The sequence below is a fragment of the Callionymus lyra genome, chromosome 2 (assembly GCF_982586985.1).
Source record: "Callionymus lyra chromosome 2, fCalLyr1.hap1.1, whole genome shotgun sequence".
NCBI lineage: Eukaryota > Metazoa > Chordata > Actinopteri > Syngnathiformes > Callionymidae > Callionymus > Callionymus lyra.
The window spans coordinates 36,305,899-36,333,532 of record NC_141819.1 but is presented as its reverse complement, the minus strand read 5'-3'; the positions used below and the strand labels follow the sequence as shown (position 1 = coordinate 36,333,532).

At 38.4% G+C, this 27,634-nt stretch overlaps 2 protein-coding genes across 12 annotated transcripts; one reads left to right on the top strand and one right to left on the bottom strand.

The window, feature by feature from the left end:
* tprb (translocated promoter region b, nuclear basket protein) lies at window positions 1–17,641 on the top strand. 4 transcript variants are annotated; one of them, XM_087784917.1, is made up of 51 exons: window positions 1–160; window positions 461–565; window positions 630–703; window positions 1,143–1,239; window positions 1,325–1,428; window positions 1,510–1,674; window positions 1,763–1,855; window positions 1,947–2,027; window positions 2,235–2,322; window positions 2,415–2,555; window positions 2,621–2,724; window positions 3,035–3,232; window positions 3,319–3,426; window positions 3,507–3,733; window positions 4,239–4,402; window positions 4,611–4,753; window positions 4,831–4,979; window positions 5,264–5,426; window positions 5,496–5,630; window positions 5,796–5,936; window positions 6,173–6,341; window positions 6,607–6,770; window positions 6,987–7,139; window positions 7,232–7,348; window positions 7,508–7,711; window positions 7,899–8,086; window positions 8,182–8,329; window positions 8,442–8,579; window positions 8,918–9,049; window positions 9,221–9,351; window positions 9,756–9,966; window positions 10,046–10,192; window positions 10,271–10,469; window positions 10,540–10,733; window positions 10,812–10,885; window positions 10,970–11,166; window positions 11,659–11,943; window positions 12,022–12,176; window positions 12,262–12,342; window positions 12,851–13,030; window positions 13,121–13,288; window positions 13,608–13,701; window positions 14,576–14,712; window positions 14,777–14,836; window positions 14,903–14,991; window positions 15,254–15,348; window positions 15,434–15,532; window positions 15,737–15,896; window positions 15,959–16,074; window positions 16,158–16,259; window positions 17,462–17,641. In XM_087784917.1, the coding sequence occupies exons 1-51, from the start codon at window positions 10–12 to the stop codon at window positions 17,509–17,511; spliced, it is 7,068 nt and encodes a 2,355-aa protein (XP_087641043.1). In that variant the 5' UTR covers window positions 1–9; the 3' UTR covers window positions 17,512–17,641. The 4 variants fall into 4 exon arrangements, with proteins under 4 accessions (XP_087641043.1, XP_087641042.1, XP_087641041.1 ...); XM_087784916.1 differs by having other exon boundaries at window positions 7,508–7,717; window positions 7,905–8,086; window positions 12,848–13,030; XM_087784915.1 differs by having other exon boundaries at window positions 11,659–12,176.
* Window positions 17,306–26,927, bottom strand: LOC148086711 (uncharacterized). Of its 8 annotated transcripts, none has more exons than XM_087784919.1 (17): window positions 26,871–26,927; window positions 26,642–26,731; window positions 26,432–26,548; window positions 26,180–26,302; window positions 24,709–24,750; window positions 24,536–24,640; window positions 23,535–23,777; window positions 22,234–22,299; window positions 21,488–21,553; window positions 20,690–20,755; window positions 19,836–19,961; window positions 19,537–19,623; window positions 19,325–19,461; window positions 19,109–19,265; window positions 18,948–19,055; window positions 18,731–18,859; window positions 17,306–17,752 (listed from the first exon to the last, which is right to left on the bottom strand). In XM_087784919.1, exons 2-17 carry the CDS (start codon window positions 26,706–26,708, stop codon window positions 17,661–17,663), a joined length of 1,731 nt encoding a protein of 576 aa, XP_087641045.1. In that variant the 5' UTR covers window positions 26,709–26,731; window positions 26,871–26,927; the 3' UTR covers window positions 17,306–17,660. The 8 variants fall into 8 exon arrangements, with proteins under 8 accessions (XP_087641045.1, XP_087641044.1, XP_087641048.1 ...); XM_087784918.1 differs by having other exon boundaries at window positions 26,804–26,893; XM_087784922.1 differs by lacking the exons at window positions 20,690–20,755; window positions 26,871–26,927 and having other exon boundaries at window positions 26,642–26,862.
* Window positions 26,928–27,634: the final 707 nt, after the last annotated feature.

Sequence of the window (27,634 nt, the reverse complement as noted above, 5' to 3'; positions counted from 1 at the left end):
GTCGGAAAAATGGCGGCAGCAATGCTGCTGGACATGGAGGTTCCCGAGCTATCAAAACTGCCCAAAGCAGTTCAGAACAAGCTCGAAAAAATTCTTACGGATCAGCAGAATGAAATGGACATTCTAAAAGCTCAACATGAACATTTCAGGGTGGACAGCGGTGAGTTATACACAGATGCTTAGCCTGTTAGCATTGGTTGGCATGTTGAACTTTGCGTGCACAATTGAATAGATAAATAAAAGAAAATGGCATGTTTTTGAGGCAGTTTGTGTACATTATTCTTATTTAATCTGTATTGGTGTAAAATTAAATTGACCTACAAATGTCAAACAATCGTGTGACAGTTCAATGTGAAGCTAACAAAAGCTAACTATAGCGGTCCTACTTTTTTAATCTAAGCACCACGAAGATGAACTTTAATAAAGTCTACTGTGTTTTCCTCGATCTTTTATGTTGCAGAACAACATTTCTTTGAGAAGGTTAAACAGCTGAATCAATGCCAGGCAGATTTCTTGACCAAGTCAGAGGACTATGGAAAACTCAAAGTTGATTTTGCCAAACAAGGTAATGACACTTCACTTAAACTGTTTTAACATCAATCTTGCTAAATAATTGTATTTATTTTAAGCGGATAAACTCAAACTTGTCCTCGAAACGAATAAGGAGTATGAAGTTGCCCAAGACAAGCTCTCGTCCGAGCAGGTACGACGTGTTTTCATTCTCTAGTTATTTTATTCATCTGCGATCTGCTCTATTGACATGAATGAAACGACTTCTAGTGTTTTTAATGCAATCAAATGTGTTTGTGACTTGCTGTGAACTGCTAGTTATGAGATTAACAAAACGTTTACAACAAACTATGATCTGGTTTTAATAAAGTCAATAAATCTAGGCAAGAAAATTCTATCAGGCAAGTGTTTTACCTGTGTTATTAAGTTGTACATTATGAATATCACTTTCAATTCTAGTAGATTTCACAAATGTGTGATGTACAACAAACAAGTTTATGGGCAGATTTTTGTGGAATGCACAGAATCTTACAAAAACTTTACACATTAAGATATCTTTGGGGTCTTGTTGTGTTATTTGGTTATTATTAATGCTTCGTCAAAGATGTCTTAAAATGATTGTTTCTCTCTAGTCAATGCTTTCGAAATCCAAGGAGGAACTTGAGGGAGAAAAGCGGGAACTTGTCCGTACTTTGGAAAGGCGATCCTTGGAAGTAGAACATTTGAATGGTATGAAAAAGTCGGTTGTCAATTAAGTGATTCAAAAAAGGGTTTAATTTCATTTTTTTCTTTTTTTCTTATTTGTTTCTCTCAGATGACATGAGGCAACTCAATGACAAGTTGGTGGAAGTCAACACCTCTAAAATATCTATGCAGATGAAGCTGGATGAACTTGAAGCAGCAGAAGTGAGGATAAAAGTAAGTCCTATTTAGTTAGAATTAAGAAATGATTCGACTTATCAATTGCTATTATATTGAGGCTCTTTTTTGTTATTTAAGTACAAAGAAAAGCGAATGGAACAAGAAAAGGAGCTCCTGCAAAATCAAACATCCTGGCTGAACAACGAACTGAACTCAAAGAGTGAAGAGCTTTTGTCCCTCTCACGACAGAAGGGTAACGAAATCCTGGAACTGAAATGCAGTTTGGAGAATACAAAAGATGAGGTATTGATCAATAGATATTTTATATATAACTTGGATAATGAAAGCCTTAACTTGTCAACTTTTATGCTTAAATACTCGTTATTTTTAGTTGAACAGGTTTCAAGATCAGTTCACAAGTTTAAAAACCGTGAATGATAGTCTCCAGAAACAAAACGAAGATTTGGTCACAAAACTCAAAGAGGTAAGTAAAAAGATTTGTCTACACAGACATGGAAAAAAAACATGTTGATATTTTAACAAGCAGTGACATTTGGACATTTCTCGTATTGCAGGCTAAGGAGCAACAAGGAACCATGGAGGAAAAATTCAAAAATGAAATAAATGCTAACATCAAACTTTCCAATTTATACAAGGTATGTTTATGCTTGGAAGAATATTGAAGATTTGTAATCTTTTGCAGAATCAGAATCTCCTTTGCATTATCTTGTTATTAAAATGTACCTTGTCAAGCTTTTGATGAGTTTTTAAAAATGCATAAAATAGGCCAATAGATTGTTTTATATTAACCTTAGTCTTTTTGGTCTATGTTGGTGAATGCAAACATTATTTGGATTTTCTAGGAATCAGCAGCAGATTCTGAAGCCAAAAGTGAAGAGTTGAGCCGAGCAGTTGATGAGCTTCAAAGGCTGCTAAAGGAAGCTGGAGAAGGTAAACTGAATTCTAATGTTCTTGTTTTTAGACTGTGTGGAAAATCTGTAATGACAGTTGGTGGCATTTAAAGTAATATTCTGTTTTCTCAGACAACAAGGCGCTGGATGAAAACATGCAAGCAATGATCTCTGCCAAAGATAAAACTGTTAATGAGTTAAAGGAAAAAATCAACATCCTGGAGAAGGAACTGGACAATGCCAATGACCTGCTCTCTAATTCAAAACAAAGAGGTAGTGACTTTCTAGTAAATCTTGTCATTTGATGTTTTTTATTATTTATTTTCCTTTTTTTTCAGGCACATCTGGTTCTACATCTTTCCTAACAGAAGAGCATATCACAACTATGTCCCCAACAGCTGCAGTTGTATCTAAAATAAAACCTGGGATGAAGCTCACTGAGGTATTAAAGTGAATAACTCTATATTGAATTTTTTGGACAGAAGAAAACATTAGTCTTAAGATTTTTTAAAGCAGACTTATATTTGATATTACAATAACTTTGGAGATTGTTGCTTTTTTTTTCAATTTTATTCATTAATTCAACTTTGGTCTATTTTGAAACCATGTTCAGGAAAGTAGAATACAGTATATACACATTATGTATGACTACTATATTATGTATATTCATAAAACCTTATCAAGCCCTATATTCCTTTAACATAAACGTCATGCTGCAACTAAATATTAAAATTGATTATTTGTGCCTTCAGATATACTCTGCATATTTGGAAAACCAGGAGCAGCTACAGTTGGAGCGACTGGAGAACAAGCGAGTCAACAAGTACTTGGATGATATTGTGCAAGAAGTGGAGGCAAAGGCCCCCATATTGAAGCGTCAGAGAGATGAACATGAGCGCATGCAGAAATCCGTGGCCAGCCTCTCAGCCAAGCTTGAGCAAGCAGTGAAGGTGTTTAAAGCACACATATTTTTTAGCTGGATCCAGTTGAGCCCACTATTATAGACTCTGGTTTTAATTTGTTGTTTGGTGTTCAGGATGTGTACCGCCTGCAGAATGAGACGGATGAAGCCAATAAGCGCTCCTCTCTCCTAGAGCGAGAGAATCAGAGATGTGAAATGCAGATCAAAGATATGGCTAAACAGGTGGGAGATCAGGCGTTATAGCTGAATCAATCATTTGAAGATGAAATGATAGTAATGCAGCCATTTCTTTTTCACACTAGTTGCGTGTGCTTCTCATTGAGCTGGAAGAGGCTCGTGGGAACCATGTGCTCCCTGAGGCAGAGGTGAGCTCAGCCAACGTCAGCAGCACCTCGGAGTTGATCAGCCTGCACCTTGTGACCTATCGGAGTGTGGAAGAACTTCAGATGCAGAACCAGCGGCTGCTGGTTTCATTGCGAGATCTGGCAGATGAGAAGGAGAAAGAAGAGGTGGAGGGAACCAGCGATAAGTATGTAACATTCTCAAAGTTACACGTTACAAGATGATAACTCGGCTTTTACAATAGCACTTAAAAGAACCATTAAGATCATTCTTTAAATGACGTGACTCTGTTAAGTCTGTGGCCAGGGAATATGTTCCAGTTAAACCTGTGGATTAAGCAATGCCCGCGAGAATTTATGTTTACGTTCTAAATGGTCTGAGTAAAGCATACATATCATACTTTAGGACTAATGCGCACTTAAAACCTTTTCATTATCTCAAAAGCCAACAGTGTACCTTTATGTATTAATTCTGGTTGTACTGACTGACCTCAAACTCAATTTCTGTGGTAGAAAAAGAACCTCCCATATCTATGAAACATGCTTTGCTGCCCACAATAAATCCATCCAAGAAACAAATAATAAACAAAATCGGGTCAAATAAATTTACAACCAAAGGATTTTAGTATCCTGCTGATTGGTACATTGAGTACTTAAGTTATAGTTGGTCATAAACTGAATGTGTTGGCATAGGCGTGCTGAGCTGGAGGAGAATTGGAAGAAAGCCCTGGCTGAGGTCGAGTCCCTGAAGGAGCAACGGGGCCAACAAATCAAACTGACTGAATCTATTGTGAGACAAAGAGACATGTACCGAGTGCTGCTGGCCCAAGCCACTGGAGTCACCTTCCCACAGCAAGGTACGCCAGCACTACACTAGGTCTCATGTTCTATCAACGCATGTGTTGAATGGTAATCATGCTAAGTATAATGTAAATGTGTCGAGTCATACTTTCCTTCAATATAATGACTACCATAAATTATATGAATACACTTTATTTTAGATAAGTGGTTTCACTTTTAAAACTGTTAATATGAAGGATATTCATATGATGTCGTCTGATTTAGGGGCTCTGACAGAGGAGTTTGCCCACACATCCACCCCCCGCCGATCACCTGCAACAACTCCTACAGCTGGAACACCAACTGCGCTTGTATCAATGGCAACAGACTCTGCTGAAGCACTGGAGGCAAAGGCAGCCTTGCGACAGGTAACTTTAAAAACCTGGTTTACTTAAAGTATCATTCACTTTGAATTTGGAATAACGTGAAAAACGATTGTCTTCAGCTGCAGGACGTGTTTACCACGTACAAAAAGGAGCGTTCTGAGGGTGACAAAGTGATAATGGAGCAAAGTGAGAAACTCCAGGAGCAGCTTTCTGACCTTCGCTCTCAGAATACTAAGATATCTACGCAGCTGGAGTTTGCTTCCAAGAGGTACGTTTTGATATGTAACCACAGTGTTAAACAAAATTATGGATGTTGCTTTCAGTGTGAACAAAACCGCTTTACTAAAATATAAAATAAGACTTGTCATCCAGTTTATATCTGCAAATATAATTTCTTAGTCTGTTCTGCAACAATATTTGCATTTCTTTACATACTTTACTAAAGAAAACCTTAGTTTGTGTTATATAGAGTAAATAAAATATAGAGGTTAATCCTGTGCAAGTCACCAATTTTTATAATTTTTTTCCTTCCTTTAATTTTATGATCAACAGGTATGAGATGCTGCAGGACAATGTTAAAGGTTATAGGCAAGATATTGCCTCTCTCCGAGAGAAAGATCAGAAGAGTTCGGCAGCTGTGCAAAAGCACGAACAAACCATCCACGCTCTCAATCAGGATCTCCTGGCTGCCAACGAGAAACTATCCATGGCAGAGGTTTGTTTTCCTGTCTGTACAATATTGTGTTTGAGGTTGCATTTGACACTAATTAAACTCTTCGATCAGGGTCGTGCCGAGAGTTTGCGCAAGGAGAGAGACATGCTAAAGCTCATTGAATCTCAGATGAATCAGGAGAAAGATTCAATTTTGAGCCACCAAAAGAGCCAGAGCCTGCTGCTGACCAATCTGCAGACTATTCAGGTAGTTGCTTTTAATTTGCTGTTTTACTTCATCTTTCATAATAATTGCCAATGAATGGAACTTGAAACAAACGTAACAAATTTGGTGGACTCAACTATTCAGCTGGCTATGACAACCATGTCGGGTAACTCTTATATTTTTTAAGGTTTCTATCTTTATTTTCAGGCGACTCTTGAGCGCTCTGAGATAGATACCCGCCAACGTCTGAACAGCCAGCTGGAGAAACAGGAGAGGGAGATCTCTGGGCTGCAGAAGCGGTTGGAGCAGGAGGTGGAGCAGCGACATTTGCTAACCAGAAATCAAGATGTGAGAAAAGCTTTAATATTGAATCAATTATACATTTATTAATTTATATCTTAACTTTAACATTTAAAAAGGCTTATTATGTGATTATAATGAATGTATTTTCCTGTCTTATTGAAAGATCAAATATGGGATTTCCTATTTGATGAATACAAAAGGCGCCAAAGATTAATGTTTTATCTTATGCCTTAATAACTTAAGAAGGTTTGTTAAAATGTTTTTTTTTTCCCTTTAAACAGATTCAGATAATGGATGCAAAAAGGCAACTGGAGACTCAAGCTGCACTTCTCCAGAAAACTAAAGAGTCGTTAAATTCTGCTGAGTTTGAGCTCAACACTTTCAGATTCAAGCAAGGCAGCAGTGATGCAAGTCACATCCTAAGTTCTCCATCAACACCACTCATCAGAGGTAATCAACATAAAAAGCAGACTTATTCACTTCCCAAGATATTCAGATGTTGCATCTGTCATTAAAGGATAGAATTGGTTAATGTGCCTACAAAATCATTGCTACATTTATTAAAATCTCATTTATTGTCAGTGTCTGCTAATGAAAAAAAGGTCTAGACCCCAAGTGGTGGAAAATCTTCTTGGTGATTTTAATGTACATACGTTTGCTTAAGTGAAATGTGTTTAGGCTGTTTGTCATTTTTCACATCACATATCTGCTCCAGGTTCTACTTCCGATCAAGACCGGGAAGACATGCAGGGTCGTCTGCGACTTGCTGAAACACGGGCAGAGGAGCTGGCAGAAGCCCTTCGTACAATGACTTCCAGCATGGAGCAGTACCGAGACATGGCTCAGAGCCTAGAGGAGTTGCTGAATAAAGAGAAACAGGTGCTGCAATTTGCACGGAAGGGTGTTACTATATACATTAAGTACATGTAGTAACAAACATGAATGGATGAGTATTGAATATAAAAGTGGTTCTAGATGGCTGGATATAAAAATTGGTCACAACTTGATTTATTTATTACTCGGTTGAATTAAGTACTTCATTAATTATCTTCGTATAAAGTGTTTACTTCATCTTCGATAATGCAATTCTTTTAGATCACAGAGGAGGGTCATTCTTCAATTGAAACTCGCATGAGAGAAGCAAGAGAAGAATATCGTAAGCTGGAGGAGAAACTTCTTGAAGCGGAAAAACAAAAACAAAACCTGTTGGAGCAAAATAGGCAATCTCTGGCAACTATGGAGGAGCAGGTATCTATTAATTGTGTTCTCTTTTCTGAACAGAGTCACTGCCACTGTTTGATTTTTGGAGTTCAATGTAATATTTCTTTCTTTCTTGATAGATGGAATTGCTGAGACAAAAACTCGGTAATGCAGAGGCCAGTCACCAGATGGCGCTCTTGAAAGTGGCAAGTGCAGAAGCACAGCAGGAGCAGTTGCTGCAGGACACTCAGACCCAGGTAAATGGCGACACCCAGGCAAAACTGAATGCTTTTGTATAATTCTACCCAACAAAGTTGTAACAAACCTAAAGTTTTGAGCGGCAAGATTATGGTCTGATCATATCAGGGTACATTGGGGTTTGTCTGTAATTTTTAGAAATTTCTTTTTCATCAAAGGCCAAACTTGCAGCTGAAGCCCAAGACAAGTATGAGAGGGAGATGATGCTGCATGCTGCCGATTTTGAGGCTCTACAGATGGCAAAGACACAAGCATTACAAGCTGCAGAGACCAAACATCAGCTGGAGGAGCGAGCCCAGAGAGTCGGTGCTGAGCTTGTGGAGGCCAGAGTCTCCTGGGAGGAGCAGGAGAAGATTCTTAAGGCAAGCGTGTTGAATAAAATCTTTTTTACAGCATGATATAAACTTGTAATTTCCTGTATGAGATCAACTTGTAGGAAAGTTTGAATTGTGATAAGGGTTTTTTTCCTTTTTTTTATTTTATTTTTTTAAATCTGACCTTTTATTTGTAAGGTTGCTAATTTGTTTTTCATGTTTTATCATTTTATAGGAAAAGATATCCAAGATGGAAAACGACCACGAAGAGTTGCTGAAACAAAACTCCCTGCTGCATGAACAGTTACAGTCTATGAGTTGCACAATGATGGAGAAAATACAACGTGGTGTCGGGGAAAGTGCCCTGAACATCTCCATGACTGAAGAAGGCAAATCTCAAGACCAAGTACTTGAGATTCTCAGGTAATGTATTTATATATTGTTAGTTAATTTCATTATTAAAAAGTATTTCTTGAATATCTGTCACTTTTTATTACTTTCGCTCTTGTCTTTTGCAGATTTGTGCGTAGGGAGAAGGAGGTGGCAGAGTCTCGTTTTGAAGTTGCTCAAGGGGAGAGTTTGCGTTATCGACTGAGAGTGGAGCACCTGGAACGAGAGCTGAAAGAAGTGCAGGACAGTCTGACGGCTGCACAAGAAAAGATGCAGGTATTATGCTAGATGCTTATTTCTCCCGTGTTCAGCTGTTGAGTATGATCTATGCATGTGTGCCATTAATGTGCAACAATATTGTTCTGATAATATGGTGTCAAATTGACAGGTGACATCGAAGTCTCTGGCTCAGCATGAAGAGCTGATGAAGAAAACTGAAACTATGAGCATTTTGATGGAAACTAACAAAATGTTGAGGGAGGAAAAGGATAAGATGGAGCAGGAGCTGCAGCAAACACAAGCAAAGGTATTTCAATTATGTTATGTTTGACCTTTATGTTTGAACATTATCAGCATGACATTGTGAATGTGTTCACTTTAACCACTCCAGTACTACACTGACTAAAAATATAAAGTGCAAAAAGATATAAAAACACAACACTTTTGGCAACATTCTTGTAAATGTTTTAATGCATTTTAATTTTAAAAAATTGTAAACACTATAATACAAGAAAAGATACATACATGGTACTTGTCAATTTCAAGAGCCAACTGAAATATTCCAAACAAATAATGCTTTTGGTGTAACACAAAACGGCAAGATTAAATGAATGAACTTCAACTTTAATTCAATTGTTTCACCAGGTGATGAAGCTGGAGTCGGATATCCTCCCAATTCAACAGGCAAATACAGAGTTAAGTGAGAAGAGCGGCATGTTGCGGGCTGAAAAGAAGATCCTGGAGGATGAGATAAAACGCTGGAAGAACCGCACTCAGGTGAGCAGTGGATCTGAAGTGGAAAAATTATTTTGCTAATTCAACCCATCAAAAAAAAAAGAACATTTGTGTAACAATATAAATTATTACCTGTTACAGTCGTCCTACTGTAGTACAAGGACAAAGTAAGAAATGTACACAACAAATGTTGTCCATTCTTTTTTTTGGTAGCATTTGGTGAGCCAGCAAAAGGATTCTGACCCAGAAGAATACAAACGCCTCCATTTGGAAAAGGAGATGCACATCAAACGAATTCAGCAACTCTCAGAAGAAAATAATAAGCTGAAAACTGAGGCAACCAGGTGAGGTGTTTGTTGATGCCCAAACAATTAATAATAGTACAGGGTGGTTGAGTCAGTTGATTCATTTAAAATAGTTTTGTGGTTGCTGGTTAAGATCATGATCGTTTTGAAAACATAGAAATATTTATTGGCTAACCTCACTATGGCGATCAGCGCCACAAACCTGGTTTCATCCACAAACTTTTGCCTTGTGCCAACACAATTTTTAAGTAAAGTTGTTTTCTGTTTTCAATAGTGTTACCATTTGATTGTAATCCATTTTAAAGTTCTTGGTAGATGCATGTGCTTAAACTACACCTTTTTTTTTTAGTGATCCGTTTATAAAAGGATGGAATTTTTTTGCCTTGATTTGGATTTTAAATGACAATTCATTCAAAAATTATATAATTCATTTCTGTCTTTAGGTCTAATAATATAACGACTACTCTGCAAAGTCAACTGCATCACCTGCGTGAGAGTTTGAACAGATTAACCGAAGAGAGAAATGCACTAAAGAATGAAGTGGAGACAAAGAATACAGAACTCCAGAATAAGATCCGGACCGTGACACAGGTCAAGAAACTTGGTCGTCGCTACAAGATTCAGTATGAGGAGCTCAAGGTGGTACACGACAAGGTAAGGTCCCCAAAACGAGGGTCGATATCTTTATTGCTGCCCCAGGTTTGGGTACGAGAAGTCATCGTCTTTCCTTCAGATGGTGTCTGAGGCTGCAGCAGGCCCGTCTGCAGACGAGGAGGCCAGAAAGGCCTCAGTACAGGAACTGCAATCTCTCAGAGACTCTCTTGTTCAGTCCGAAACAAAGACGAAGAAACTGGAAGTGCAGTTGGAGACAATTAACAAGGTGAATCATCTCACTATATCCCTGAACTAAAACCTCTTTGATGCCCTATAAATGTCTTCAATATTCCTACTATTACAGGTGATAGCAGAGCGCGACACAGAGGCCCGAAGCGCTCAGGAACAGACGCACAGACTGCAGTCGGAGCTGACCAGACTAAGACATGAGCTTCAGGAGAAGCACTCGCAGGACGAGGCAATGAGGCAGCAGATGACCGATAAGGAGGAAAAGACAAAGAAAACGATGAGTTTGGCGAGACAAAAAATCAACCAGCTGTTGGGTTAGTTCAAAGTTTTAACTCCAAGAAGTTTTTGTATCACTGACGCATTCATTAATTATTGTTTTATTAGGTGCAAAGGAGCAGCTCAAAAAGGATAATGATGAGCTGAAGCAGCACCGCGAGGAGCTGGAGGTGCGAGTGAGTGCACTCAAGTCTCAGTACGAAGGACGCTTCAGTCGCCAGGAGAGAGAACTGCGAGAACTCCGAGGACAGCAAGAGAGACAAGAACAGAGAGATGAACCTGCTGAGGCAGGTCCGAGTAAGGTGAGCATTTCCTTTATTTGTTGTATTTAGACTCATTTCCCGCTCATTTCTCAAGTTAAAGTTCCATCTCTGCCTTAGACTCAGGAGCAGCAGAGGAGCACAGAGCAGAGACAGATCAGTCTGAAGACGACCCCGGCAGCAGACCGTGGCAGGTATGTTGTTAAAGATGTTTATTTTTTATGATGCATGCATCTCCATTTTCCTCTGAGTTTAACCCTTTCTTTTTTTTTTCCTAGTGCCAGCACGTCTGAGCCACCCACAGCAAATATAAAACCCACACCTGTCGTGGCAACAGGCAGCAAACAGCCTGTTAACCCAGGCAACAAACCTACTCCGCGAGCCAGCATCAGACCAATGATCACCCCGGCTACTGTGCCCACACCAACACCCACTGCAACTGTCATGCCCACCACACAGGTGGAGACACAGGAAGGCAAGTTTAAGAAGGAAATGGTATCATCAAGATGATTCTTGATACATAGGATGCCTTCACAAAATGAAGTTTATCGCAGTTCACCTTCCGTGGTCTTGCTGTTTCACAGATTTATTTTTTGCACAGTGTGCTGAACGTTCTAATCTATTGGAACAAAAAATGACAAGGACTTGTTACGTTACAAACTGATGAGTTATTTAAACCGCAGCAGATAAACCTAAACCCAACCACAGAACTTGTATACTATACACTGCTCTATTTAGTGACGGCTGATTGTTCGCTACTGTGTTTTAATGTCAAATGTGACTGACAGCTGGTTGGTTAGTCGGCAAGGCATTGTGGGTGCTGTTCAGGTTGGTTACAGAGAGGGTTAGTTTACTATCAATGCAAACATGTGATCCATTGTATGAAACTCGACTGTTTTGAGTTCTGATTGTTTAAAAGTCAAATGTATGGTATAGTTAAACTAAGAACCGGTCATATCGTCCACAGCTATGCAGTCCTCAGAAGGCCCACCTGTGGAACACGTCGCGGTGTATGGCAGTGCCAGCGGCTCTGTGCGCTCGGCCAGTCCCAACATCCAGACCACTCTAGCGAACCCCATGCTGACTGTCCAGCAGACTCAAACGCAGACCACAGCTTTCGTCCAGCCAACACAACAACAAAATGTGACCCACTCTGAGCCTGCCGGTCAAGAACTGCCTGCTGTTGTGATTGAAGCGACGACCAGCTCACAGGTGGAGTGGCCCTCCACATCCTCCTCTCTGTTTGGCACCGGTAAGAAAACCCACACCAATGAAGTGATGAAGATGTATGTAGTTTGGAACAAGCAGTTAAGTCGTGCTGGACGTCTAGTTTCAGCTACACCTGGAACCTCTTCAATGACCAAAAGGCCTCGTGATGAAGAGGAAAGTTCCACCATGGTGACCGACACAGAGACTACCCAAGAGGATAATTCCCGTCAACCCATATCAAAGAAGCTGCGCATAATTCAGCGAGTGGGACCAGAGGTGAGGGGCATCAACTGTCTGAGGGTTTCCTATTGTCAAGTCTCAACCAACATATTAATGTTTTTTTGTTTGTGTTTATTTCCAGGAGGAGATCATGGCTGAAGAAAGTGCAGAAGCTGAGGTAGTTGCACCATCAGAAAGTCAGGATGATGCCGAAGCGAGTCAGGTAGGCAGTTTTTACCTTTTAACGATATGATTACAAATGGATCACCACAATCAAAATGGTGTCAGCATTTCATAGTTGGGATCAGAAAATTGAAGGGTTGCATTTAAAACATTGTTTTTGAATACTTGTGTAAAAATTAATTCATTTAAACATTTCAATTTAAACTAGTCAAGTGTGATATTCTTATTTAATGATTGAAAAATACAATTTCTAAATTCAATATTTTTAATATTCAATTCAAAAATGTTGATGGTGCCAAAAAATATTTTAAAATATAGTTAAACAAATCATTCTAATTAAAAAAAAGACATTTCAAATTAAATAGTTCAATATTCTGATGGCACTGATATACTTCTTTAATGATCTAAAAAGGAGTGCAATTTTTTCTTTAAAAAGCGGCTATTACTTTCAGTTACAGATCCACACCATCTAGAGCACCACCATTTCATAATCAATTTTTAATTTGAAATAAAGGTCAAATGGAAATTGTGTATTGTTGCAACAGCAGTCGGATGACGGCGAAGAAGCTGCTGCTGCTGTCCAAACCATCATGATGAGCCAAGATCCTTCGATGACACAGAGTGAAGTTTCTGACCAGCAGCAACAGCCAGAGGTTATCGTCATAATGACGGACACTGAAACTGAGGATGACCAGGAAGAAGAAGAGGAGGAGGAAGATGATGAGCAGGTTTGATACAGCCGAGCACTCATTTCTATCCGTCTATCAAGAAGCAAAAAAATGTAAATATATATGGGCTTTGTTTGAAAAAAAAAAAAGGATTATGAGGATGAAGATGAGGAAGAAGATGACGTAGAGGAGGAGGAAGAAGAAGAAGGCGATGACGATGAAGAGGAAGAAGATGATGATGGAGGCATCGAGGCGGAAGAAGACAGCAATGAGGAGAGCGGAGAGGACAATGAAGCCTATGAAGGAGACGACACTGAGGTAGGTTGAAGACACTGTAACGCATACTTTACATTCTTTTGCAGTGAGTGTCAGTCTTCTGTCACACGCTTGTTTCTGCCATAAAATATTTGGAGCGTATTCTCTTCCAGCTTCATGTGTTTTGCACAGACAAGTCTAGTTTATTTTTTACTTGGGCATCCGATGGAGCAACTGAATCATAGTCCATTCAACAATCTTTGAGCTTGTTCGGACAGAAATGGAAAAACTACTTTATATGTCAGTCTGCCCTGCTTGTATTTGATGCTGCTGAACACCTTTCATGATATTTCCGAGCATTCCTATTTTTTTTCTTTTGCAGGGAGCTGACGTAACTGACCCAGGCAACGAGACAGAGGAGAGTCTGGGGGCGACGGACTCCACCCAGAGGCCTGCAGATTCCCAGACACCCAGCTGTAAGATCCAGGAAATCTTGTTAAAGAGCGCACTGAGCTCTGTAAATCCTCGTCATGCACCCGAAACCGACTCGCCAGTAGACTAGTTATCAGTGTGAAGTTAATGGCCGACAGATGTCATCTGTTTTGGACTTGGAGCAGTATAGTCGTGGTCAGACTGAGGTTGTACCCAGACATTGTTTAATGTTGAGTGTAATTTTACCTAAATTCAATTTATAGGGTGATTAAAAAGTTCAGCATAACATCTAAATGGAAAGAATTTTAAATTAAGTTGAACTTGTACCTCATGTTCATCTTTTATTCCATAACAAAACATCTAGAGCTCATTATACTTTGAAAAAGATCAAAACCAAATTAATCTGTTCAACATGGTGACTGTAACTCGATATGAAATGTAAAGTTTAATTGTACAAAAAGTCTACTTGCGTATGCAACACAACCTTCTTTTTTTTCAGTTCATCTTCACACATCCTGTTTTGTTTCCCTTTTATTTTGTTTACTCTTAAATGTTCTTCCAAGAATAATGTTTGTTATTTTAGCTTTTTTTTTTAATTGTTTTATTCCTTCTGAAACCTTAATTTCTTTATTTTCCTTTAGCAGTTTTTTAATGCTTCGTTAGACTTCATCATCTTGTCATTTGAGAACATAATTTATACACCCTTGCCGTTATTCTTTCCGCAGCATTCAATCCCTGCTTTGTCCATATTTCCATCCAAAATATTCGAAACCAAAGGATCAAGCATGAAATAACTTGATTAGAAATGTTTCAATACTTAATGAGTTCTTAAATGGCATTTCTGACTACATTATGTTGTAATGCTTCACCTTTCAACCTTTTTTCTTTTACTATTAATTTTATTCTTTTCTGTTTTAGTCGAGGGGTCGTCCATGGAGGCCTTCTCTACGGATCAACCAATAACCAGCTCTGGCACACGCATGCCTCAGTCGCCACGGAGACCAACCCATCAACTTCCTGCTCGTCCAACATCAGAGCTGCCACTGTCCTCTCAGGTAAACATCCTGGAAAATGTGTAGTCGGTGTGGAAATAAATAATATTCTTTATTAAAACTCCAGCGCATCCCGGCTCGTCGTCAGTCCGTGGGAAGGGTCCCGCAGCTCAGCTCTGGCGGCGCAGTGAGTCAAGAGTCACAGTAAAACCGTCCCAGATGGTGTCTTTAAGCGATATTTACTCTGTCACAGCACTTTTTCGAGGAAGATGATCGGATGGTTCCGAACCCCCCAACTATGGTGGTCCATCATCACTCTGATGGGTTTGACCAGACCGTCTAGTGAGTGTCTTCGTGAATGATAACACTAAAGTGATCTTTTTTCAGTTTCATGATTGACATTTTATTAGTTAAGGTCCTCGTTAAGTTTCAAACTGTTACTATGTTTTGTTTTTAAAAGAAAAAAAAGTCTTTGAACATGAATTTTAAAGTGTGAAAGTCTTACAAATATTCAAGTTTTCCCATAGTCAACCTGTGATGAGATGTTTAATCCCTACGTCTTAATGTTAGAGTAACGATTGTTACGTTTAATATTTTTCATCAGTTCCCCTCAAGTTGCTGGTGTCCATCGCTTCCGTGCGGAGGATGTTCCCCAGACCAGCAGCTCCTCACACGCAGACGTGGGCCAGCTGTCGTCAGGTGGTTCTCAATTTCTACCTGCCAACAGTAGTTTAAAACAAATTCAGCAACAGTGTTCGTTTTGTGACATTTGCCTTGTGTTCAGGTCTCGGGATGTTTGATAATCCCATATTTCTTTCATCCCATGACGACGAGTCTGGTGGACGGAGCGTTCCCACTGGACCAATGCAAGTTACAGCACAGGGTAACGATCAAGTTTCTCTAGTTTGTCTAGTTGTTTCCAACCATTTTAAAAGTGACTTGACAATCAGGAACATATACCAGAGACGTGCTAGTTGGTTCAGTATTTCACCTTTTTGCTTGTTCTTGCTTGAAATATCTCAATGACCTACATGAACCTCAATGTAGTGCTACTGGGTGCATAGTTTAAACTTGTTTTCTCACTCAGTCCATTCAGTCTTCTCTGAAGCGGCCCAGTCCGACACCACAGAGCAGGCGTCCCAGTCAGTTCCTACCGTGAGCACCTCTACACCGAGCCTGGTAGTTCCAGGAGCTGCCAGCACTAGCGAAGAGAGGGACGATGTTTTCCTGGAAGCTGACACGGACAAGTATGCTGGCACGTTTGTCGGCATTTCGCCTTTATCTTAATTTCTTTTCGCTCCATTTTCAGCCCTGAAGCGTTAGTGGATACTGGCCTCTCCCAGGATGACATGGAGGAATCCAGTCAGTCTTCGGACAAGTCCAACCTCCCTTCCACCAGCCAGGAGCCGTCGTCCAGCTCTGCAGGTACTTTCTACACCCCCCTGTTTGTAATGTCATTATTCCTGAAACATCTTTACTTTCAAACATTTTCATTTTTCATATTTCAGATACCAGTAGTATGCCCGCTCGACCCTCCAGGCCAGGACAGGGCAGACTGCAGCGCTGGCCTGAGAACCGCGGTGGAAGAGGTGGTCGCTTCAAGAGAGGAGGTAGCTCTGCCTTACCTGTAGTACAACACATCTTAGAGTAGCATGAAGAGCTGCCAACAACACATCTTATGTCCCATTCGCACGGGATAAGTATTACCTGGGGACTTCTGGTAATTTGTAATAATTACGGAGAATGTCTGGGTTTCAATCCCGGGTTGAAATGCAAGTAGATCGATTTTGTTGTTGTTGGGGTATTGTTCCACATGACGCAAGTAAAGAAGACGTGCGCGCTGCACAGCTACAAACTAAGTTCCATTTACAAAACACAGTGGTCCCCAGGTAATGCTTGTCCCGAGGAATGGGGCTATAGAGTAGCTGCATTGGAGCAACATTGGAGTTCTTGTTATAGAACTGGGAGTCCAAACTCTTTACTGAGGAGTGAATTAACCTCATGTTACCTGTAATTCATTAAACGTAAAATAGCAATTGGCTTCAAATTGGTGGATAGGTCAAGTCTTTATTTGTATCGATATTTTAGTTTACTTTAGTGTTAACAATATAGTTGCAACAGTGTAAACTACAGCCACTACTTTTGTCCGGAGCTGGTTTTCCCCTCTTGGAAAATTTAAAAAGGACTCTCATTGCTTCAGCCCAAATGGAAATTATACAACCACCATCCCCAATTCACAGTCCAAAGTTGCCCATGCAGATTAAAAAAACAATTTAAACAATAGTTTAAGGAAATGTGGGTGGAAAATGTCACATAGTGTGGTTTTAAAACTATTGCTCCGGGTCAGACTAATGAATATTTTCTAAACCGTTTTAACAAAGCCGATGAATGTATTTGCAGCCAAAAGAATTAAATGGTAAAAATGTTATATTAACTGCTTTTATTTAAAAATCCCAGTCAAAGCTTTTTTACATTTGTACATTTAAAACGTGCATCTCGTCATTCTTATTTCAACATTATTCCCGGATAGATCGAGACCTTTGTCTGGGAACTCATTTTGTTAGAACAGAAAATATCTTTGCATGATAGGACAACTTGAGTAGTAAATGGAAAAGAAGATGAAATGTTGTAGGAGAGACGGTGCATTCATGCCCTGGACAATAAAATGTTCATTTATTTAAACATTCATTTTATTAAAATGTGAATCATGAAGGAATTGTGCACATAAATTCTGTAGTTTGACGGTGTGATCTGACAGAAAATAAAGATTGTAGTTGACAATATGACTGCAGCTCCTTTCACTCTCCCACAGGTCAAGCTTTTCCTGCCCGAGGAGCTCACGGCAGACGACTGGCCCGATGAAGCTGTCGACGTAGAACATCTTTAACCGCATCCATGTTCATTCTTCTCATCGAGCGTTCATTTTAATGTGATTTTCATGTGTGCCGAGTGTTTTTTAAGACAACGTATTAAAACTCCAAACAATAAGAAACGTTTCATGCTTGAGGTCTTCAAACAGAATTCGGGCATTTGACGAAGCTGACTGCTTTGGGGGTTTCCATGACGGGACGGTCGACGTCCATCCGGACGTTGTAGGACTTTGCTGCAACACACACACACACACACACAGTCAGGGTGAGAGGACGAGTCTGCTCGACTCTTACAACTGATGTCACTGAAAACAGCTTCTCCAGCGACGTCAGCGACTAGACGAGTGACGTGGCTTTAAATGACTTCCTGTCTCGACAAAGGAAATGTTGTGTAGCGACCGTCTACTCCTGGTGTGTACCTGTGGTCACTGGGTCTTAAAGTCAACCTTCTTCGACACATGCTTCTTGGGTCTTAAAGGTGACCAAAGTTTAGTTTAAAGGTGCAGCAAGAAGGTTCACAGAAAGTCAGCATTAGTTCTGCAGTTTTGTTTTGTTAACACGTTTATAAACTTGCATCTGCAGTGTTTAAAGCATCTGGAATCCTAACATGCTTACTCCATATTAGACTATTTCTTCTTCATATGTTTATTTTACATTCAATATAAAAGAATGACTTAACGAGTGTATTACAAGATAAGATGTAATGCTAGTCAGAATTCTTGACAACAGTAAATGGTTGCAAAAACTGATGATCCAAATGTATTTTATGGAGATTTTAGTTATCTTGAAACTTTGTATTTACTTGTACTATCATTTCTAAAAAAAAAAAAAAAATTCTGCCCCAATCATTACCATTTTAGACCGCTAAAATGTCAGGGGTCTCCACCAGATATTGGGACAAAGTCTTTTAGCATTCTTGGTCCCGGGCAAAGCAAATCTTATATTTATTAAACTGTCTAAGAGTTTATAGTTAGAAATCTATATTCTTGTTGACCATTCCTTGTGATAATCCCTGGCATCTTTATATGTCACCATATCCTCATAACCTTTAATCTACTTTGATTATAAGACAACCATCTTGCCGGCCACATAAAATGATTTGGCAGTCTGCATTTGGGCTGCATGCCAAGGGTTTGATGCGTGTTGACACCCAGATATAAGAAAGACTGAGTGGAAACTGATGTGTTTTGCATCGTCTGTCGAACACTTACATCCAGAGAAGACGTAGTACTTGTACCCATCAGGCTCTCTGCTGCTGGGGACGGACACTGCAGATGTGACCGTCGGAGGGAATCCTCTCCAGTTGGTCCTGAAGTTGATGGCTACACCTAAAACTGAGACTAACAGCAGGATTTCCCGGTCAAAAATATCCAGCTTTAATGTATTTTGGACTCATTTATCTGGAGGAAAAAAATATTTAGTTTGAACCTGCTTGTCGAGCATGTCTGTGTTGAACTGTGTGGATGGCAAACTGAGGTTTGCGCCCACAAGTTGGACTGGTACCGGACTGGTAGGAGTATTTCTGGACCGTTCCACCTGAAGCAAGAGACGGTTAGCAGGCGTTTTTGGTCAAGACGGTCTTCTCTCACCTCTCTTGAAGAAGTACACGGCCTCTCTCCTGCTACGATGTTGAGGAATCGACAGAGCTGCTGTGATCGGACCCCGAAGTCCATCGAAGCCAGTTTCCACCACTTTAGGGTATCCAGGGTCCAGAGCGTCATTTTCAAACCTCCAGTATTTGCCTCCCTGCAGTCAAGAGATCATTAGTGGTGGTTAAAAGGCCACCACTAATGTGAAGCGCTTACCTTGAAAATGTAAGTCTTTCCCTGGCAGTTGCAGCGGGTGAAGACGGTGTCGATGGGGGACGGGACCCCCCAGGTTTGCGTGATATCGCGGGCAGGACCCGGGACTCGGTTTGGGTCCAGGAACCAGAAGTTCTGACCTAAAGGTCAGGATTCTCATTAGATTCAATGTTTATCAGAGCAAGAAGAGTATTGAGGCTCCTTTTGGAACTGACCCCTGAAGACCACCACGGTACCATTCCTGAGCGTGGTCACTCCAGTGATGGGTCGACCGTTGCACAGGTTTACGTCGTTGCTGTCGTCTGGTGAGTGATCAAGATGTAGAAGTGGTTTTAGAAGTTTCATTATTAATTTTTAAGTATATTACCTTAACGTGAGTTTGCCTGATATTTAAACTGCAAGGTTTATTTTGATATTCTAAACTTAATTTTATACAGTATATCCCTCTCAACTGTACCGGAATTTTGCAATTATATATTCATATAAAATCGTCTTTTTTCATTCAATAGTTTACCTGCTTGGTATTCTCCCGGGTTCGTCTCAGGTTCAGGTAAAGGTTTGTCCAAATCAGGCTTTGGTGGTTCCGTGGGTTTGGTTTCGACTGTGGTGACTTCAGGTGTCGTTGAAGGCGAACTTGGTGCTAAACCCAAGAATTGGGAAAAGAAAAAAAAAAACGAGTTAACTTTGGTAATTTTAAATCGCAATAGTTGTAAAAACCCACATTTATTATCATGCAAGTCGCTTTAGGGACTTAGTAACTTTAGTAATGACTCTTGATGAAGTCGTAACTGCTTTCCACTGAGGTCCACTGTATCCTCTTGTCCTCAGTCATTGCCTTAAATTCGCAGGATTTTTTTTACTTTAACTGTCCACAGATGTAGTGACTGCTGCCATCTAGTTGCTGGAATTTCGATTGCAACACAAAAATGAAGCTGTGAATAATTGGAATGTAAATACAAATGAAATATTTTTAAATGTATACACTATTTACTGAAATTTGAGCCATACAACTAAAAAAATGATACAATGCTATTAAATATCGATGCGGTATCGTGATAAAAACATCGTGATTTCTAAGTTTATTGATATTTTCTTGAACCCCTAGTAATAATATATTTATTTTTTTGAGTAAGTTGTAAAAAAATAAAAATTCTGTGTATTATTCAGAAAAGTGAATTCTGGAGTAAAAACTACAAAGAGGAAGTTGCCTTGGACAACAAACATTAAAACAAATTCAATGCTACAAACATTACTAGTCAAAAGACTACTTGTGTATTAACTATGCTGTCATTCTGTTGTCGATCCTTCCCTCAGTATGTAGTTGACAAAACAACAGGTGTCATAATAACTGATCAAACTTCATCACACCTGTCGTGGCATCAGGAGTGATCTCGACTGTGGTGACTTCAGGTGTCGTTGAAGGCGAACTTGATGCTAAACCCAAGAATTGGGAAAAGAAAAAAAAAACGAGTTAACTTTGGTAATTTTAAATCGCAATAGTTGTAAAAACCCACATTTATTATCATGCAAGTCGCTTTAGGGACTTAGTAACTTAGTGTTTAGTAATGACTCTTGATGAAGTCGTAACTGCTTTCCACTGAGGTCCACTGTATCCTCTTGTCCTCAGTCATTGCCTTAAATTCGCAGGATTTTTTTTACTTAACTGTCCACAGATGTAGTGACTGCTGCCATCTAGTTGCTGGAATTTCGATTGCAACACAAAAATGAAGCTGTGAATAATTGGAATGTAAATAAAAATGAAATATTTTTAAATGTATACACTATTTACTGAAATTTGAGCCATAAAATAAAAAAAATGATACAATGCTATTAAATATCGACGCGGTATCGTGATAAAAACATCGTGATTTCTAAGTTTATTGATATTTTCTTGAACCCCTAGTAATAATATATTTATTTTTTTGAGTAAGTTGTAAAAAAATTTAAATTCTGTGTATTATTCAGAAAAGTGAATTCTGGAGTAAAAACTACAAAGAGGAAGTTGCCTTGGACAACAAACATTAAAACAAATTCAATGCTACAAACATTACTAGTCAAGAGACTACTTGTGTATTAACTATGCTGTCATTCTGTTGTCGATCCTTCCCTCAGTATGTAGTTGACAAAACAACAGGTGTTATAATAACTGATCAAACTTCATCACACCTGTCGTGGCATCAGGAGTGATCTCGACTGTGGTGACTTCAGGTGTCGTTGAAGGCGAACTTGGTGCTAAACCCAAGAATTTGGGGAAAAAAAAAAGGTAAACTTTGGTGATTTTAAATCGCAATAGTTGTAAAAACCCACATTTATTATCATGCAAGTCGCTTTAGGGACTTAGTAACTTAGTGTTAAGTAATGACACTTGATGAAGTCGTAACTGCTTTCCGCTGAGGTCCACTGTATCCTCTTGTCCTCAGTCATTGCCTTAAGTTCGCAGGATTTTTTACTTTAACTGTCCACAGATGTAGTGACTGCTGCCATCTAGTGGCCGGAATTTCGATTGCAACACAAAAATGAAGCTGTGAATAATTGGAATGTAAATAAAAATAAAATATTTTTAAATGTATACACTATTTACTGAAATATGGGCCATAAAATAAAATGTGATTGGAATTATTTTTTTAATTTATACACCCCTAATAATAATACATTTATTTTTTTAAGTAAGTTGTAAAAAAAATAAAATAATTTCTGTGTATCATTCAGAAAAGTGAATTCTGGAGAAAAAACTACAAAGAGGAAGTTGCCTTAGAGCTTAGATGGACAAAAATGGTGATTTCAAATCAGATCTTATTAGTCAAGAGACTACTTGTGTATTAACTATGCTGTCATTCTGTTGTCGATCCTTCCCTCAGTATGTAGTTGACAAAACAACAGGTGTTATAATAACTGATCAAACTTCATCACACCTGTCGTGGCATCAGGAGTGATCTCGACTGTGGTGACTTCAGGTGTCGTTGAAGGCGAACTTGATGCTAAACCCAAGAATTGGGAAAAGAAAGAAAAAAGGTCAACTCTGGTGAGTTTAAATCGCAATAGATGTAAAACCCACATTTATTTTCATGCAAGTAGCTTTAACATCATAGAGGCTAATTTAGCATCTTGTTCAGAATGTATTCTAAAAAGATATTACTTTCATTTGTAGTCATTTAGTGTGTTTAGGAATAGGTCCGGAAACAGCTTCATTAAACAAAGAAGAGATTAAGATTAAGTATTTTTAAGATATAATATATAAAACTATAAGAATTATGGTTGTATTCGATGCTAAACGTTTTTACGGTATTGCTCAAATGCAGTGTTTGCTAGGTAGAGCTACATTTTATAAGTTTAAAATAGAAATACAAAACTGGCTTGTCAGTTTTTACATATGAAGTGACTAAATATACAACAATATACTGTTCTATCAGTAGTGATTAAGATAAGTGAACATTTTTGTTCTTTTTTCTCTCTTTTAAGGTTTAGCATTAGCATTAGCATTTTGATACGGTTCTTTCTAAATTCATGCTTTCATTTGCTAACTCGTAATAGATGGAAGATACTCAACAACAGTTCCAAAGTTTCCAAATTAATTCGTATATACTTCTTATCTTGGGTGTTAAGGCATTATTTTTTATTTTTTTCATTTTATATAAGATACATTATATGGAGGAATGGGCTAACTTAACACTGAAAAATACATTTTTATGTTTATGCTTTTATTTATATTCTTACTTAATTGACACAAGAGGTTATTATGAAGAATGTACTCGGATGTTTTCTCAGATTTGTTAGACTACAAGAGAGATCATTTTATTTAGTTTAAAATCATAATATTTATTCCAGACTAACATTTTCTTGAGGAGATATACTTTTTGGCTGATAATTTCGTCGTAAAAAGCTTTAGATAAATAAGTTTATTATGTATAAACACAAAGTGTACTTTTCCTGAATTGAGATCATTCGTTTAATCAAGTTACAAGTGTGTGAAAAAACACTCGAACCATCCTCAAAAACTCTCGAAATGTTGCGACAACTGCACTCATCATAGTAGTGTCCTCTCTCTTTCCTGTGTCACATGTATCATGGTCTCTACTGCTGTTTTGTTGTCATCCTAGTTTCATGAGGCTGGTTTGCATAGTGACAGAATAATATCATCCTGATAGAGTTAAGCACCATCAGTGTAAAGGTGAGGCAGCAGTTCTTGTAGCTCCATGCAAAGGTCAAGACTTACTCATGGTGGCATCTGTTAGTTCAGTCGTGCTGTTAGAAGTTTCCTCTGGCATCTGCGTCGTTGAACTGGTGACAAAGGTTTCTGTGGACGTCTCTGTGATGAAGCCCTGCGTGACTTCTGATACATAAGGCGCCGCGGAGGATGACAGTGAAGTCTGGTCCTCGGTTGTTGCATTTGTCGGTGGCTCTGACGTTGTTATCTCCGCGGTGGTGATTTCAGGCAACAGTGTAATGCTGGTGGTGTCTGAAATTTCACATACAAGTTTTCAAATAAACTATAGTTACTATTTTTATTGTTTATTATTGTATTACCTTGTAATAATTAGGGGTGAGTATTCGCAAGAATCTAGTGATACGATACTTATCGAGAAAAAGAGGCAACGATACAATATTTTCCTATATTGTAGTAACAAGGATATATTTGTAGTATTGTCAAGTACTTGACTCTGGTGCTGCAGAATTTATAGGCCACATGACTCTTGATGAAGTCGTAACTGCTTTCATTTGTTTTGAAACCAAAATATGTTCAAACATAAGCTTTAAAAGCTGCTGGAGTCGACTGTATCCTCTTGTTCTTAGCCATTTAACTGCGGACATAATGCATGCCGCCATCTAGGGGCCGGGATTTTGATTGCAACACAAAAATGAACGCTGTGAATAATTGGAATGTAAATCAAAATAAAAAAAATTCGATTTGAAACATACTTTATTTAAACTACAACTATATAATATAAGATATAATTGGATTTTTTTTTTATTGATAAGTGTATGGATATTTTCTTACACCCCTAGTAATAATGTGTTGGTTTTTTTTTTTAAGTAAGAATTTCTGTGTATTATTCAGAAAACTGCCGATACTTGAGTGAAAACTACAAAGAAGAAGTTTAGTCAAGAGGCTACTTGTGTATTAACTATGCTGTCATTGCTGTTGTCGATCCTTCCCTCAATAAGTAGTTGACAAAAACAACAGGTGTTATAATAACTGATCAAACTTCATCACACCTGTGACCTGAGTTGTGGCATCAGGAGTGACCTCTGAAGTGTAGGGTTCAGTCGTAGGGGGTTCACTGGGGCCTTCAGTGGTCGCTGGGTCGGCCTTCGCCACTTCTAGGGCGGGAAAACACCTTTAAATGTTAATGACTTCAGCTTTTGTTCACTGATGTCCTTTTTTTTACCTGGATCGTCCTGTGGGTACGCCGTGGGATCAGCCAGGTCATCTAAGACAAATTCAATCCAGACACATTAACAAGAGTCTCATTCTTCTGCTCCAAATGTCACAACACATAACAAGGAGCAACTTTTTCCTTCAATTAAATGGTCCAGAAAAGAGCGCCGTGGTCTCTCTTGGCCCAGGCAGGTTTTTTCCTTCCCACGCTCATGACACACTGCCTTCTTGTGTTTCTCGGAGCAGTTTGGCCAGCGACTGTCACATTCTGACACCAGTAATCTTCCTCTAGCAGGCATGACACTCCATTAAAGAACAATCACACATGATGACAGTTGTTGGATTCCTGTGTGGAAAATATTACTGGTAACACTTTTTATAAGACATTGAAATTGGATTAAGAATTGTTTATAGAGGATGTTACGACAGTTTTATAAAGATGGTATTAAATCAATGTCATCTGAATAATAAGGGGATGAATTTAAGATGTAAAAGGTTTTATCTACATATTTTTTATTGAAATAATTTTTTTTGTTTTGGGCATTTATTTTCATTATTTTGTATATTGAAAGGTACATTTTTTAATAACTTAATACAAAAACGTGATTATATTTTCAAAATCAATGCATTTTATTTTTGAACATAGATTTCGATATTCTAATTACAATAATTAAAACATACTTTTTGTTAATTCACCATTTTTTAATTTCCAGCCTTTAAAATTCAATTTTAAAATGTTGGTGTAATATTGCCAGCAGACAATACCAGAATAGTACGATGAGAAAACAACCGAGTCCCAGGAGTTAAATAATCCAGAAATTCAAATTAATTGAACAAAAATCGAATTTGAAAAAAAAAAACACCCTTGCTCAGCCTGCACTCAAAAAAAGAATTAAATAAATTGAGGCCCCCAGAATATGATTTCTCTGGCAGTTTGAGACCCCTGGTCTGATATAACATGAAGTCCTAACCATAAATTTGTTGAAATAATAATAATTTAGAGATTCTAAGTTTAGAGAGACACAAGCCCTCATGAAGATGATGTAGAAACTAACAATTTTATTTTGTATGTATTTCTATTATCTTTAATTAGTCTTTAAATAAGATTATAGGGTTATTGCTTTAGCACTATCTATGATTAAGTATTGGCCCCAATAAAGAGAATTATGATTGTAAAAGAAATATGTAGGAAACAAGTTTTTAAAAGTTATATAACATAAAATAAAACCATAATTTTAGCATATTTAGCTTTTTTTTAAACTTGTTTTTCTACTCTTTATTTTTGCTATTCTGCACGACCAAATAAAATGAGCAATATTTAATAATAAAAACATTGTTTATCGTTCGAACCTTCTTTTTTTTTTTTATTTAACACATTGTGTGAATGTATTACAAATGAATTGGTCAATCTCAATGTATCACATCAGCATGATACTGTTTCACAACAAGGAGAAGAACACAGAAGCAGAAGAGAAACTTACCGTCTTTGACACAATGTTCTTGGTAGTCTGGACAACACTGCTTGTATTTCACACAGTCAAGGTCACAAGAACACATGCGACCCCTCCGAAAACCTTCTCCACAGCGGCCTTTGCAAGACTTTTCTGTGTGACATCAGGTAAATTAAATAAATAAGGTGTTTCTAAGAAGACTGATACAGATTAAAATGACTCAGAGGATCCATCTGTGGCGCTTCTGAACTTCATATGACTTGTTCAATAATAATCACTCACTTGTTGTACATAAGGATTCAAAGTCTCTGCAGCACTCTCCGTATCCAATGCAGTTGTAGTCGCACTGGCAGGTGCTCCCTCGGTCATATCCATCCCCACATCGTCCAGTGCAGCTCGCTGCGGAGATCGACGAGCAGAAGAACAGGTCGTCATTAAGGTTGAAAATCAATGTTAATAATGATTAACTTGTTATGAAGCAAAATCACCTACACTGGGCAGCAGCAGAGGTCAAAGTGCAAGTGAGAAATAGAGCGCAGCAGAACACGATGGAAGTCATCTTCCCAATTTCCCGAAGGAGATCTGCAGAAGGATTAAAAAAGTTGATCTATCTATCTTGTGGAAGAGTCAAGGATGAGTCCGCCTCTGTCCGACCTCAGCATCAAACTGAAGGATGAAGGTTCGACTCCTGCTGCTTTTAAAAAGCCTCTGAACTGCTCACCTCGGGTCAGAACACTTGGTGAGCTCACGGGCTGGGAGGAACTTCCAGGATGGACTGTTCCAGACAGTTCCACACCCACTGACATCAGACAAATAAAAAAATAACATTGTAGAAAGATTAGACGAGCTGATGTTCCGACATGGGTGGAACCTCACACATTATGATTCCAGTGAGTCAGAGGAAGTTCACTTTTATATTTAAATATATATACTGTCATGTCGGAGAGACTGAGGATCTCGCAGTGAATGGGTATTACGTTTCTTGCTCAGTAATGTTTTTGAATAGGTTTTAAATATATATCATTGGGAAGGAATTATAAGATATGCTTCAATAAGTAATATATTTAAATAAAAAGACAACGTTGAAAGTGAAATCTGTGACAATCATTAATCATTGAATTATTTTTGGGAAAATCGAATCGTTTTACTGACTTTAGAAACATGCATAATATTCAACTAAAGAAAAACAATAATTTTTACACACAATGACAATTGTATTAAACATTTTTGAAGACTCATCTTTGCTGTTGCCTTCGTTATTTGTGTTTTCGTTTTTTCACAGATTAACTTTCTATTCAATATAAAGATGAATATAACATAAAACACACATAGGAGAAAATGTTTTAAATACTTTGAAGGTGAACTTTTGCTGTTGGATAAAAAATAAAACTCTTACACTAACACTAACAAAATATTAATTATAATATAATATCAATATTATTATTATAATATAGAAATGTGTTCCAAGTTTAAACCTTTGACATT